This window comes from Elgaria multicarinata, chromosome 1 (genome assembly GCF_023053635.1).
Source record: "Elgaria multicarinata webbii isolate HBS135686 ecotype San Diego chromosome 1, rElgMul1.1.pri, whole genome shotgun sequence".
Taxonomy (NCBI): domain Eukaryota; kingdom Metazoa; phylum Chordata; class Lepidosauria; order Squamata; family Anguidae; genus Elgaria; species Elgaria multicarinata.
In genome coordinates this window covers 70,919,642-70,932,412 of record NC_086171.1, presented here as the reverse complement: position 1 = coordinate 70,932,412, position 12,771 = coordinate 70,919,642, and the positions used below count along the sequence as shown (strand labels likewise).

The 12,771-nt window shown below is 40.3% G+C and overlaps 1 protein-coding gene across 6 annotated transcripts in view; it reads left to right on the top strand.

The window, feature by feature from the left end:
* The window catches only part of ARPP21 (cAMP regulated phosphoprotein 21), a 246,702-nt gene that overhangs the window by 208,212 nt on the left and 25,719 nt on the right, over nt 1–12,771 (top strand). For all 6 annotated transcript variants that reach the window (XM_063130022.1, XM_063130056.1, XM_063130046.1 and 3 more), the window contains one exon: nt 6,071–6,197. In XM_063130022.1, the coding sequence (XP_062986092.1) occupies nt 6,071–6,197 (127 nt within the window). The remainder of the gene's footprint in view (nt 1–6,070; nt 6,198–12,771) is intronic.

Genomic DNA, 12,771 nt, shown 5'->3' with positions numbered 1-12,771 from the left:
AGATATTCTTTAAGTAGATCTGAACAACAGTCCAAGGTTCTTCAACTTGATTTGTTATTAGCATTGAGGTGGAGACAGAGGAGGGAAGCTTCAGTGCACTTCTGTTACTTTGTCTTGCAAAATGTTATGACTCCATCATCCAAAGAAGACAGTCAATATGAAATCGTTTCTCGGCATCATGAAGCCCTGCTATCAAATTTGATATCATAGAATCATAGAATAGCAGAGTTGGAAGCGGCCTACAAGGCCATCGAGTCCAACCCCCTGCTCAATGCAGGAATCCACCCTAAAGCATCCCCGACAGATGCTTGTCCAGCTGCCTCTTGAAGGCCTCTAGTGTGGGAGAAGAGCCCACAACCTCCCCAGGTAACTGATCATATCATAGTGTGTGTGTGTGTGTGTGTGTGTGTGTGTGTGTGTGTGTGTGTGTGTGTGTAAGGGGGTGGGTTTGTGTATAAATGTCTAATTTGTTTCTGTAATTGTAGCAGCCCAGGGGCGTCTTCTTGGTTGGATCCAGTGTCATGCAATGCAGTCAGCAATATGCTGTATTTGGTCATGTCCATTCAGTGTGAGATTATCTTTGAAGGGGGGGGGGAATGGAAGTTGGATGAGCCTGGGAGTCTAAAGATATCACACATTAATTACAGTTCAATATATTACAGCTGCCTTCTAAAGCTCAGTTTCCCATTTTGCATCAAAGAAGGAGCAGATAGATTTTAGAAGTGGCACATTAAAGAGGGCTGGAAAGCATTTGTTCTTCACTTGCCTTTTCCTCCGGCCCTGCATTGTCTCAGTCTGACTGAGGCATGGTTTAGACGCTTAACAGGAGTTCTTTTTCACTGCCCAGCCTCTTATCTGATTGTGATGTGACAGTTCTCTGTAGTGAGTTGATGACTAGAAAATGCCTGGAGCAGCCTGATTTTTATTTTCTATGGGAGAAAATTCCCACTTTGCTCTCCCTGCTTCAGAAAAAAATATGCCACATGTCCTCTGAGCGTTCACTTCTTTCCTCACATGCTTTTTCATACCCATTGCCCAAGAGCATTATGTCAGTAACTAATATCTGACAAAAGAAGGGCGAAACAGGTCCTCAGGATGCAAAAGGATTTATTTATACAAAGCCCGACGCGTTTCGGCCTTTTCTAAATGTACTTTTAATGTTCACAGCCAAAACGCACCATGCTTTGTATAAATAAATCCTTTTGCATCCTGAGGACCTGTTTCTCCCATCTTTTGTTTGACTTGGATGCTTTCCTCCTTTCATTTTTGGTTTTTCATTGCAGTAACTAATATCTGACCAATAACCGAATTGGCCTCTTTCATGGCTTCTGTGATTAATTAAGGGGTAGAGCAGGGAAGAATGAGGAGAACAATATAGTGTGAATGGGAAGAATAGGGGGAGTAATGCCCCCCCTTTTCTTTGTGTTTTTCAATGAAATTTTTGCTATGGAGTAGAGAAAAGCATGAGATTTCAGAAATAGTAATGCCACAAACATCTTTGCTGTTCATCAGCTTCTTGTAGCTTCATGGATCAACTTGAGCTTCAAGGCTTCTTATAGAAAGCTCTGGTAAAGCCCAGTGTACAGAGTTCCTAAATCAGAGGTAAGGCAAAAGCATGTGTTTCTTTTTTCTGACTCAAACAGATTGGGTGATTTTCTCCATGCCCAATGAAGACTTTTTCTTTTGGTTGCTGTTTTTGTGCATTGATACGGTAGCACAAAGATCCAAATCAAATGTTTCCATGAGGAAATGTCTCACATGCATAGATACAAGGCGCCGTTAACAGTTCAGAACAGATTGATTAATAGGTTCAGAGCAGAAACTCAGGAATATGGTGCACATGAGATCAAGACTGGGAACATACAAGAGTGATTAACACCCAGCTGAGAAGATGGGCTACCAAACTGCCCATGAAAAGATATTCTAGTTTGTCATGAGAACTACCATGTCTAGGCTATCTCTTTCCTTCTTACTATATACAAACACATGCAACATAACATACACACAAAACAGTGAAGTATATAGCATGATGAACTCCATGCATGATAGTATCAGAAGTTGCTGCCTCTGAAAAGGAACCAGGCACCAGAAGCACCTTCACTGAATATGGAAACCATTACATTCTCACCACCCACCCACTGATTCTGATAGACCTGGTGGGAATTTACATTTCTTCAAGTCCAAAGTCCGGAAGTGACTTTGGCAGGATCTACAAAACCATAATGTTCGGACTGAACATTGCCAAACTTGGTAGATACCCTATTACTTTGAGTGCCATTAGCTGCCTTGAGTGCCGGGTTGTCGTTGTTTTTGGTGGAAAAGCAGAGTATAAACCAAATAAATAAGTAATACTTCTGTTATCATGTCACTGTTATCCCATTATGTTGTTAATCAAGTTGTTTTGCCCTATTTGATTATTTGTAATGTCTGTTCTGGAGAAAGTTGTGAATGCTTGGTTACTGTCAAAAGTTATCCATTAATCATCCCGAATTATATGATTTCTTTCCACTTAATGCTGCATCCAGCAAACAACATTTTTCAGAATGATCAATGGCTGCTCTGATAAGCCACTAAATGGAGTATATAACAAATGCATTCTCTTCCAGTCAATTTAAAAAATAATTTCCCTGTGGCTAACTCTGGATAAGACTATCTAAATTCTACAGAGATAAATTGATTTACATTTCTATAGTACTTTGTAACTATAAATTCCTGTGTGTAGGCTACCAAATTATGGTTATCCAAGATTATACATTGTGGGTTATGGGATGTAGTCCTGCCACCTAGTACTTATTTAAATATCAAAGGTACTGTAGTGATTAGTTGTAGTTGGGTCAGAAAACACTAAATAAATGAAACTGGCAGATATAGAGTCCAATCATTACTCTTTCAAGCTTAGTACTGTCTATTCTAACTGGGCCTGGTTTTGCAAAGTTTCAGACAGAAGTCTTTCCGAGCCCCTTGTACCTGAGATCCTGGAAATGACAAAGACTGAGCCTGGGATCTTGCACATGCAAAGCCTGCATTCTGCCACTGAGCTGCAGCTGTTTCCTTTCACTGGTTTTATCAACAAAGACTGTAACAAAAGAGACTTATTAGAAGCCTCTTTTGTTCCCAACAATTTTGTATCACATGATATACCTGCTTTTCCAAAACTAAACATTTTGTTCTGATTTTAGTTATAACTCTTTCTCTTTCATTTATATTATTGTTAAAAAAAATTAATAAATTACTAAACCAAAACCAACAATAGCCCTAGTTGGGCACTCCATCCACACAATTGTTTCGGTTAATTGTATGGAGTGGCCCCACCCCCACTGTCACATCTCCATGAGCTCTTATCTCCCTGAGCTCTTATCATGCTCCCATTATGGGGGAATGTCAGTGGAGTGGAGTTTGCTGACCATGTATAGATCCCCCTCCCCATTATTGCAAAAAGTTCCATATTGCAGGGGAAGGCAATACATATAGAACAGGCTTCCTTCTATGGGCATGTTCCCAAAACAGATGTGTACAGCAGGAGGGCAGAGCTAATGGAGACGTGAGGGAGGGTTGGCGGGTGGGACCTCACTCTCTCACTCCACACAATTGTTAATTGCTTGCAGAAGGCCTGAATACAGCTAACGTAATGGGGATACGGATGATTGTTTTATGTATTATTTTCCGTAATCCTTAGTTATTATCCCACTTCAGTTTTGTAAGTTTTAGAAAGTCTTTTATTTGGTCTGATTGAGACTGAGAGACCCATTATTTTTTGTCACATTGTCAGAATGAACTGTATATGCTGTATGTCCCACCACGATTAGCTTATCAAGAATTCAGGGCACTTGGCATCTTAGACCCAGGCCAGATCTATACCAAACAGGATATAACACTATGAAAGTGGTTTGAAAACAGTTTCTGGAATGTGTCATGGGCCCCAACAGTTGTCGGTACACTTCAGTACCATTATAAAGCAGTAGTGTAGATCCTGCCCCAGATTCAAATTTCATTCTAAAGTCTTTATCCTTATATTGAGACTTTTAGGCTGTACTCATTTATTCACTTACGTTGGAGTAAGTTTCATTGAACTCAGTGTGGTTTACTTTTGAGTAGATGTGTATAAGATTGCAGTATTACTTAGGTGCTTGCCATTTTCAGAGATCAACTATAGCTCAACATTTGTTAGGAGTTCATTCTTACTGCATTCTCATTATCAATATTCATCCCAAACTCTCTCTTGCCCAAGCTTCAGAAATTCAGACCCTTCTTGATCCATCCATTCAAGCTGAGGAACTCCACAGCCATATCTTGTAGTGAATTGTGTGCATCTAGCTAGGGTTATTTCAAGCCTCCTAGCTCCAATCAGCACATTATCATTAGTGTAGTTTTATCCCATTACACCAGACAGCTACAGCAATTTCTCCCAACCTCTCCCTTCCCCTTAGGACAGTGCCCCTTGCACCTCCAGATTGTCTGCACCATCTATGACTTTGAAATCATTTACTGTTGCTGTTCTTTATTGCTGTTACTGCAACTAAACCTTAGCTAGACCTACCTGATAATCCAGGATGGAGGAGGGAAGATCTCGTGTTGCGATTAACGTGAGATCCCTCCTCCATTTACTCATGAGACGCGACGACCTCAGGAAGAGAGGTGTCGCGCCCACCTCTTTTTTTCATTTTTAAAGGAGAAGCAGCGCACGAATGCTTGTTCGCTTAAGGTAGGTCTTTTTTTTTAATTTAACTTAATTTCCCTGCTCCCCTCACCCTACCCCCAATGGGCGCAGCTCCCGCCTCCGCATGACGAATCGTGCGGAGCTGGGTCAAACCGCAGCAACGGGCCACACATTCCGCAGTCTCAGGTTCAGACCAAGACCGTGGAAAAAGCGGGCCCAAAGGGGAGGGCTCTATCCCGGGGCAAGGGAGGGATGATCCCTCCCTGATCCCGGGATCCCCTGTGCATCATGTGGACGCACAGGGACGATCCCGGGGTTCGCCCCGTGATAAAGCCTGGTCTAGCTAAGGCCGAAGACATTAATTATGTTGTATTACCTGATATGATAAAATTGAGGATTGTGGTCTTGAATTTCTAAACAAGGCTTAAGTTGAGCGAGGGCTCAAATGCCATGCTCATAAAATGTAAAGGGTGTGATTAATGCACCATGCTTTTTTTAAAGAAGCAGTTTTCAGACCCTTTCTGTACCGTTTCCCGATACTGGGCCTAATCACAGCTTTTCCAGAGTGTGTATGCTGAATATGTGGTAGTGGTCATGTACTCTCACTATGGCACCAAATAGCAGCAGGCACTTTTAAATAAATAAATAAAGCTCCGACTACACTCTAGAAAATGGTATGAAAAGTTTTTTAAAAAGACAAAGCAGACAGCGTTTGTTCATGAAGTTTCAGAGAGTCTGTCAATATGAGCTCTGTCCTTTGATCAGTCACCTCTTCTCGTCGCAATTTTCCTGGTCCTGGGGATCTATCTTTCTAAGTAAGGTTTCCAACTTCTGTCCTTGCTTCTGCAGTGAGTCATCTCAGGGGCTGCATTCCCTCTTCTCATCTGGCTCCTTTGGTCTCTTCTGTTGTCCCTTCTGTTCATTTTCCCCCCTTTGTAACCATCCCTGTTTCATGAAGTAGGTTGCCCTTGCAATTTTGTCTGTGATGTTATATTCTTTTTATATAACTATACGTGTCAGCGTTGGTGTTTTGCAGGATATCATTACAGCATGGTAATGATATATTACAGGCATGGTAAATCTAGAGAACAGCAAGTTGTATATTTCAAATAGTTCCTTGCTCAGATTCCTTACAATTACATTTTCCTGTCCCTGTGGTTGGTATTTTTTTTAACATATTTAATATACCTATTATTTAGTCATATCCCACTTGTTAGAATAATTTCCATGCTTTTTTTTTTTTTTAAAAAAAAAAAGCAGCCTTTGTGTAGCTCTCCCTAAGATGTTCAGGAGACTTCCTAAGCTTAAAACCCTGCATTTCATGAATAATTTTGGATATTGTGTGGGTATGTGGATTGTTGTACAGCTTTAAAAGTTTCCTAATACATTCTTAGCCTTTCTTATTTTCCACAGATGCCTGTGTATTTTTACTCATCTGGTCAATACCCTACCTCAGCAACTCAGCAGTACAGACCCATGGCCTCAGTTCAGTACAATACGCAACGGAGTCCACAAATTCCACAGACTGCACAGCCAGCAGGTATTTGCATCTATTACTCAATTCTTCTGCTAGATCCCTCCTTCCTGCTATGTTTCTGGATAAGCTCATAGGTGCAGCCCTGCCCTAATTTTGTTTCTGTAAAACAAAACACCACAGGAACCCTTTGCCAATCATACCCTTCTCCACAGACACTTCTGTTGGAGCTGGGCTGGGCTCTCTTAATCCCCCCCCCAAAAAAAAATTATTAATGGTTATATATGCATAGTTCAAGCAGAAGAGATGGTGGTAAGAATCAAAGAGATGTGGAAAGAATATACCCCACTCCCATTTTTGAGTATAGGGCAATGAGAGTGTATTCCTTTTCTTGCCTGGACCTATTGCCCCTTATTCTTTTTCATGGGTAGTTTTCTAGATTCACATCATTTATTCCCTTTGTAATAGTTTTAAATATTAAAAATGCTTCATTTCAAAGTATGGAACTAAATACTTAAAGGATGTTCATACTTTTTGCCCGGTTGTGGCATGCCAGAATGTCACCAAAGCATCAGACCTTAAAATGCTGGATCAAAGCCAGGGCAGAAAGTAAATGATTAGAATTAATATTTTAGTGGTACTTAGATATCATCATTTTGTGAACTGTGCCTGAATCTGTTAAAACTAGGGCCCAGTAATAAAGCAATGAGAGCTTACTGCAGTGTACAGGCCTGAAACTCTGAAACACTGAGACAGCCGTCTGAAATGTGCTGTATGCCTTGGTAATGCTATGCTATTTTCCAATCCTTCTGTTTGTGTTAGTCATCATGAGCACAGCAGGTAACAAGGCTCTCTAGAGTCTGTGTGGTATCCTGTTGGTGTAGATCCCTGCAGTGATGTGCAGTTGGAAGGGGGGCCGTTACACTGTAAGAGAGTGAGTAGCAGGTCTCACAGTGAACCGGTCTCTTTTCCTACTGTGTCACGTCGCTCCTAATAAGTGCGGTTGACACAGAACGCAAGCTGCTGATGCCTGTTGGTTTATTTGCACTGGTTGGCGAAGTGTTCATTGCATTGCTATTAAACAGAGCTTGAGAACACAAGAGAAAGAAGAAGAACTGATCTTCTAATTCTCCATTTTACAGCTGTCCTATTCCATGATTCAAGCAAGTGTTACCTCGTTAGAAAGAATAACAATAGGTGTTCCCTGTCAATCTATTATTGTATGGTTCCAAACTGCTGATCCTTGATTAGGAAGGTTCTGTTAATTCATGAAAAAAAACTTACAGCACTTTGTCCTCAAGAGAGTTCAAAACACAAGGCTAATAAGCTTCAAGCCCACTACAGTCTAGATGTTCTGAGATGGAGAGGAGGACCTCCAAGTTGATGGGTCATCCCACCCATCACTTTAATATCTCTGTAATATAATGGAAATTGAATTGTAATTCTTTCATAATTCATGTTAAACTAGCCCAACAAATCAGGTATAATTGATTTGCATGATCACTATGTATCACGAGCATCAACATGATTTTCTATTCCTTTTCTTATTTTAATATCTTCTGTCCTCTGCCATATTGGTTTGGGTGAGCATTGTTAGTTAGTATTAATAACACCATTTTCCATATTTCATATCTTTCATCAAAAGCAATTACCAAAGTAGAAAAAAAGAGAGAATTCATTTACTAAAAAACAATGTCTAATTTTCCTTCATTTGTCTCAATGACACCATTCCATATTTACATTTATTACTGATTCACATTAGGTCTTTCAACCTAAATGCAAAACATATTGTATGAAATTACCTTCTTTTCCTCTGTGATTCTTACTCCATATTTAACCTATTAGTTAAATTGTGTGTCAGTAATGTGGAAATTCCATTAAAGGAAGCATATGTGGCACTTTCTGAACTACACCAACTGCATTTTTAAAAGTCATTTTGAGTGTAAGGAAACCTTTCTTATTGCTCATTTATCTGTTATGTTATATTTTAACTAATATGCGGTATTTATTGGGGATCTAGTGTGGGACATCAACACATTTTGTGCTTGAGGCCTTTCTTCTGTTGACTTCCTCTCACCTTTGAAAGACAATTTTCAGACCTGAATGTAAAACCTCCTGAATTTTGGAGAGTGCTTTGTATATTTTGAATATTTCTTGCTGTACTTGTTCACTGCTCCATGGGAGAGAACACCGCTATTCATTCATTGCAATAATCTGTAGCTACATTCTAGTATCCCTTCCATGTATAATTTACCTCTTTCTGATTTCAATATTAAGTGCCTTGTAACTAGTTGCTTTCCAGGACATCTATATCTTTGCAAAGGGACATCACATGACATCTCTTATTAGGCCAATCACTTTCAAATGCCTCTCGTACCAATGAGGTGCATGATGTGTCAGGAAGTGGTGCCCAATAATGCTGCAAAGGCACCATGAAGATAGCATAGATCTTATCTGGGAAGTCTGTATGCCAAGAGTCTTTTATGTAGTTGCTGCAACCTATTCATCCGGAAGAACTAGCCTACAAGCCACCTTCTTTTTTTAGCAATCTGTAGCTTCCACAGCCCAGTAGGAGGAAAATAGTTTAGAGGTTTGTGCCTGCCAATAGGCCACTCTGCCTCCTAGTGGGCTGTGGATATGGGTTTTGTCCACTGCAGGAGCCACTCTATATGGCTGAAGCCCCCAACTGCAATTCATTCCTGCAAGGGCAAATAGACTTAGGCACAATCCTATGCATGTTTAAACAGGAAAAAGTCCTACGACTCCCAGCATTCCCCAGCCAGCATGGAATTGTAGGCCTTTTTACTGTCTAAACATGCATAGGATTGTGCCCTTACCTGCTTTATTAAAATGGTGGACTGATTAATAGGAATATAGAACTGCATATTTGTATTTTTTTAGGAGAACTGTTTGAGGGTCCATTCCCTTATGCATGAAGAACTCTGTCTTGGTAAAAGAAAACAATACTAAATGAAATATATCAAGATGGTATGAAAGCTTACAAAAGCTGCAAATTCAGCTTGTAAAGGAGAAAATGTAGATGTTTGCTCAGTCCCAGAATTGGCACAGGGTTTCGAACTATATGCACATGTGTAAGTGTGTCAGAGTTAAGCACAAAATAAGAGTAGAATGGAAGAAAAGCAGCAGCCTAAACAACTTAATTTACGTCCAAAGCACTGTAAGTAGTTTAAGAGATACCATTTTATTTATTATTTGTTACAATTGATTCCCACCTTTTTTCCTCTTGCAAGGAGCCCAGTGTGGCTTACATGATCTATGTCCTCTCCATTTTATCCTCACAACAACCCTGTGAGGTAGTTCAGTGACTGGACAAAGTCACCCAGTGAACTTCATGGCTGGCTGAAACTTGAACCCGGGTGTCCCCAGTCACAGTCCAATACTCTAACCAACACTCCTATATAGAAGGTGGTTGCAAAACTGTGTATATCGATGACAATTCCTGATGCAGCTTCCCTGAAGATTTAGTCAGACTTGCTATTGCTGAGGGATGCTGGGAATGTAGGAGAAAACTGAAGCCATATGGCAAAGCTCATGTGAATGGAAGCAGTGCCTACCAGCAGAATAGCAAATGCAACAAAGAAGAATTTCTGAGCCTTAAGTGCTTGAACATTGTATTACAAAAAGAAAGTTCACCGGCTCATAGAGGTCTTGGAAGCTTTCATCTCCCTTGCAAGCTTGTGAGAGCACATCATTTTCCCACTGTGAGACACAGAGGTCAAGGCAAGCTCTGATTCAGGCAATTTGTGTTTGTTTTGCTCAGAAAAGGTCTTCTTACGAGTAGAGCAACATTGATGACTTCTGCAGCAATTGACTGAAGCAAAATGGCAGTATAGCATCCTTAATGTGTGAGGGACTATGTGTTTTCTCATGGCTGTGGTAGGAGAGCAATATGACGTTAAAATGGCTCCAAGGCAGAAAGAAAAGATGAGCTCACCTAAAATTAGATTACAATCTGACAGCAATAAATCATTTTGCAAGAGGGATGAGGACTTGTGTATGTCTCCGTGCACACATGTGCATGCTTTGAAATAGTACAGCTTGCCTGTAAAAAGAGAGAGGCATTTCTAGAAGACCCTACTTCACACAAAAAAACCCATAGGAACACCTTGCTGTTTAAATGAGCTACCTATGAAAAGACTAAACTTGTTACATTATCTAATTCAGTATTTTGGACTTCAAATTAGTTCATTGCAGCAGCAACACTGTAACAAAAAACATTTGTCTGTGGATAATTATTTTATTCTTCGTAACCTGCAGTATTCAAAATCAACAGAGGGTCGCGTTTGCTTTGTTTTTATTTGCCATTTGGTTGGCAGGAACGTCATCAGGCCTATAGTTAGAATGCAGTTGGTTTTGCTTTAAGTTGGACTTCAGCGAAGCTCTATGGGCATGATGTAGTCAAGTTAAGCTAGTTTAAGGGCACAATCCTATGCATGTTTCAACAGAATAAAGTCCTGTACCTCCCAGCATACCTCAGCCAGCTGTGCTTGCTGAGGAATGCTGTGAGTTCTAGGCTTTCTTTCTGGCTAAACATACATAGGATTGTGCCCTAAGTGGAAGAGTATACTCTGTGCTTAACTCTTGAAAACACTAGCATTTAAAGAGTTTAATTTTGGCTGACCCATTCTCTGTACTTTTTATTATTAGCAGAGAGAGAGAGAGAGAAAGACATCCCTCAATGACCTGGTTCTCACATAATGATAAGCCAGAAATCTTTAGACTTCTGGCTTATCATGAGTAAGCAAGCATGCTGATGTATGATGCTCAATTACTCCTGCTTGTTTCCTACTGCCAGCAAGAGTTGCTAAACAAACCACAGATTCTCTGTCCATGGTTTGTTTTGCATGATGTCCAAACTAAGAACTCTGGCTTGTTCCTATCCTAACAGAGTCATGAGCCAGGATTGGTTCGTGGCTTATGGCTCCAGCTTGTTAGAAGAGAAAAATACCAGAGTTACTGGTTTGGACATCACACTGAACAACTCATGGGCAGAGAGTCCCTGGCTTGTTAAGTCATTCCCACTTGTAGAAGGAGCCAAGTGAGAGCACTTGATCAGGGCACACACACATGCTTGCTTATGCTCAGTGACCAAGTTACATGGGTACTGTCCCATTGTGTCTGTGTAATATATATACTATATAATTTCTTCCACCCTTATTTCTGTTTCAAAATTCAGAGCCAAAAATACATGTCTAACCTTAGATTAACTTTCTGCTTATTGCCCATTCTTCCCCATATCTTAAAATCTTTTCATTTGCCTGACAATTTCTTTATTTTCTTTATTTCTATTTTATTCATTCCCCACATATTCATTCATTCATATTCATTCTTTCCTGATTTAAATACCCTTATTCAAATTATTATACTGCTCTATTTATTATGGCAATTATATGTGATATTGACTTTCTTTAATATTTACAAATAATCCCTTGAACTGTGGCATTCATCTCAGTTCCCTGCTTGTTGATTGGATCACATCTCTCCAGCATTCCAGTTTAAAGAATACTATCTGGTTAAGCAAATAAATCTGTCAGACAATGCGGGTTCCTTGAACAAGAAAGATAAAAACAATATTTCTATATTCTTGTCAGGTTGCACTGTACAAATTGCATATCAGTATTTTATTTTTGAACTTTGACTTTTCCTTGGGAATAGTTTGAAACCAATGGAGCCTCATTTTTCTGGCTGCATGTTAAAATGAGTAATTTCCTACATATACACACACACAAGCCAATTAGATGGAATCTACACTGGCATGTGATGTAGCACTGATAATGTATATAGAGGTTTTGTCTTCAAAATATTTTCCAAATGTAAACTTTGTAGCTTCTGAAAACACATTTGTAGTTGGTAAGTATGATTGCATTCACATTCCGAAATGAACAAACTGGAAATGGATGAGTCATTTAACTTCTCTGGTGCAAACATCTTCACACTATGATGAAACTTTATATATACTCCTGAGTGAGAATGGGTTAGTAGAAGGGAGAGAGAAGTGATGGGGGGGGAGTAGTTTTTGTTCGTTTGTATGCCTTACTGGGGGGCGGGGTGGAATCTATGAATATCCCACAGCCAGAATTTCACAAACTGTGGGATGAACACCCACCAGAATTGCTGAAAGGAAGGAGTGGTGTTGTGGGTGCGGACTAAGTAACCTCAAGATGGAAATAAAGTTGCCTCGTGGATTGCAAGAGGAGAGATGTGGTGTTGTTTGCTTGCCATTGACAGAGATGTTCACTCTAGTCATGATCTGTCCCTTTCTTTGAACACATTGAGGGCAGAGACGTCTGCCCATGGAAGCAGTTTTTAGAGCCTGATACATACAGTGCCAACACATAACTAGCCCTCAGGGACTAGTATGCACATGGAGCTCTCTTTCCATTGCAGTATACATGCACCCATGGAAATGGGCAAGATTTTCCATGGGTAATCTTCCATGTTTCCCAGCAGGGAATCTAATGGCATGAGCCGAAATGAGCCAGAGTGTTCAAATTACTGGGTTACAGATTCAGGCCAGGATCAGGCTGCTGTAGGGGTGAGGTGGGGGGACGGACAGGAAACATCCCTGCTGCACTAAGCCAAGGATGGAGTGGGGTGTTCTAGACCTGCATATTTTCCA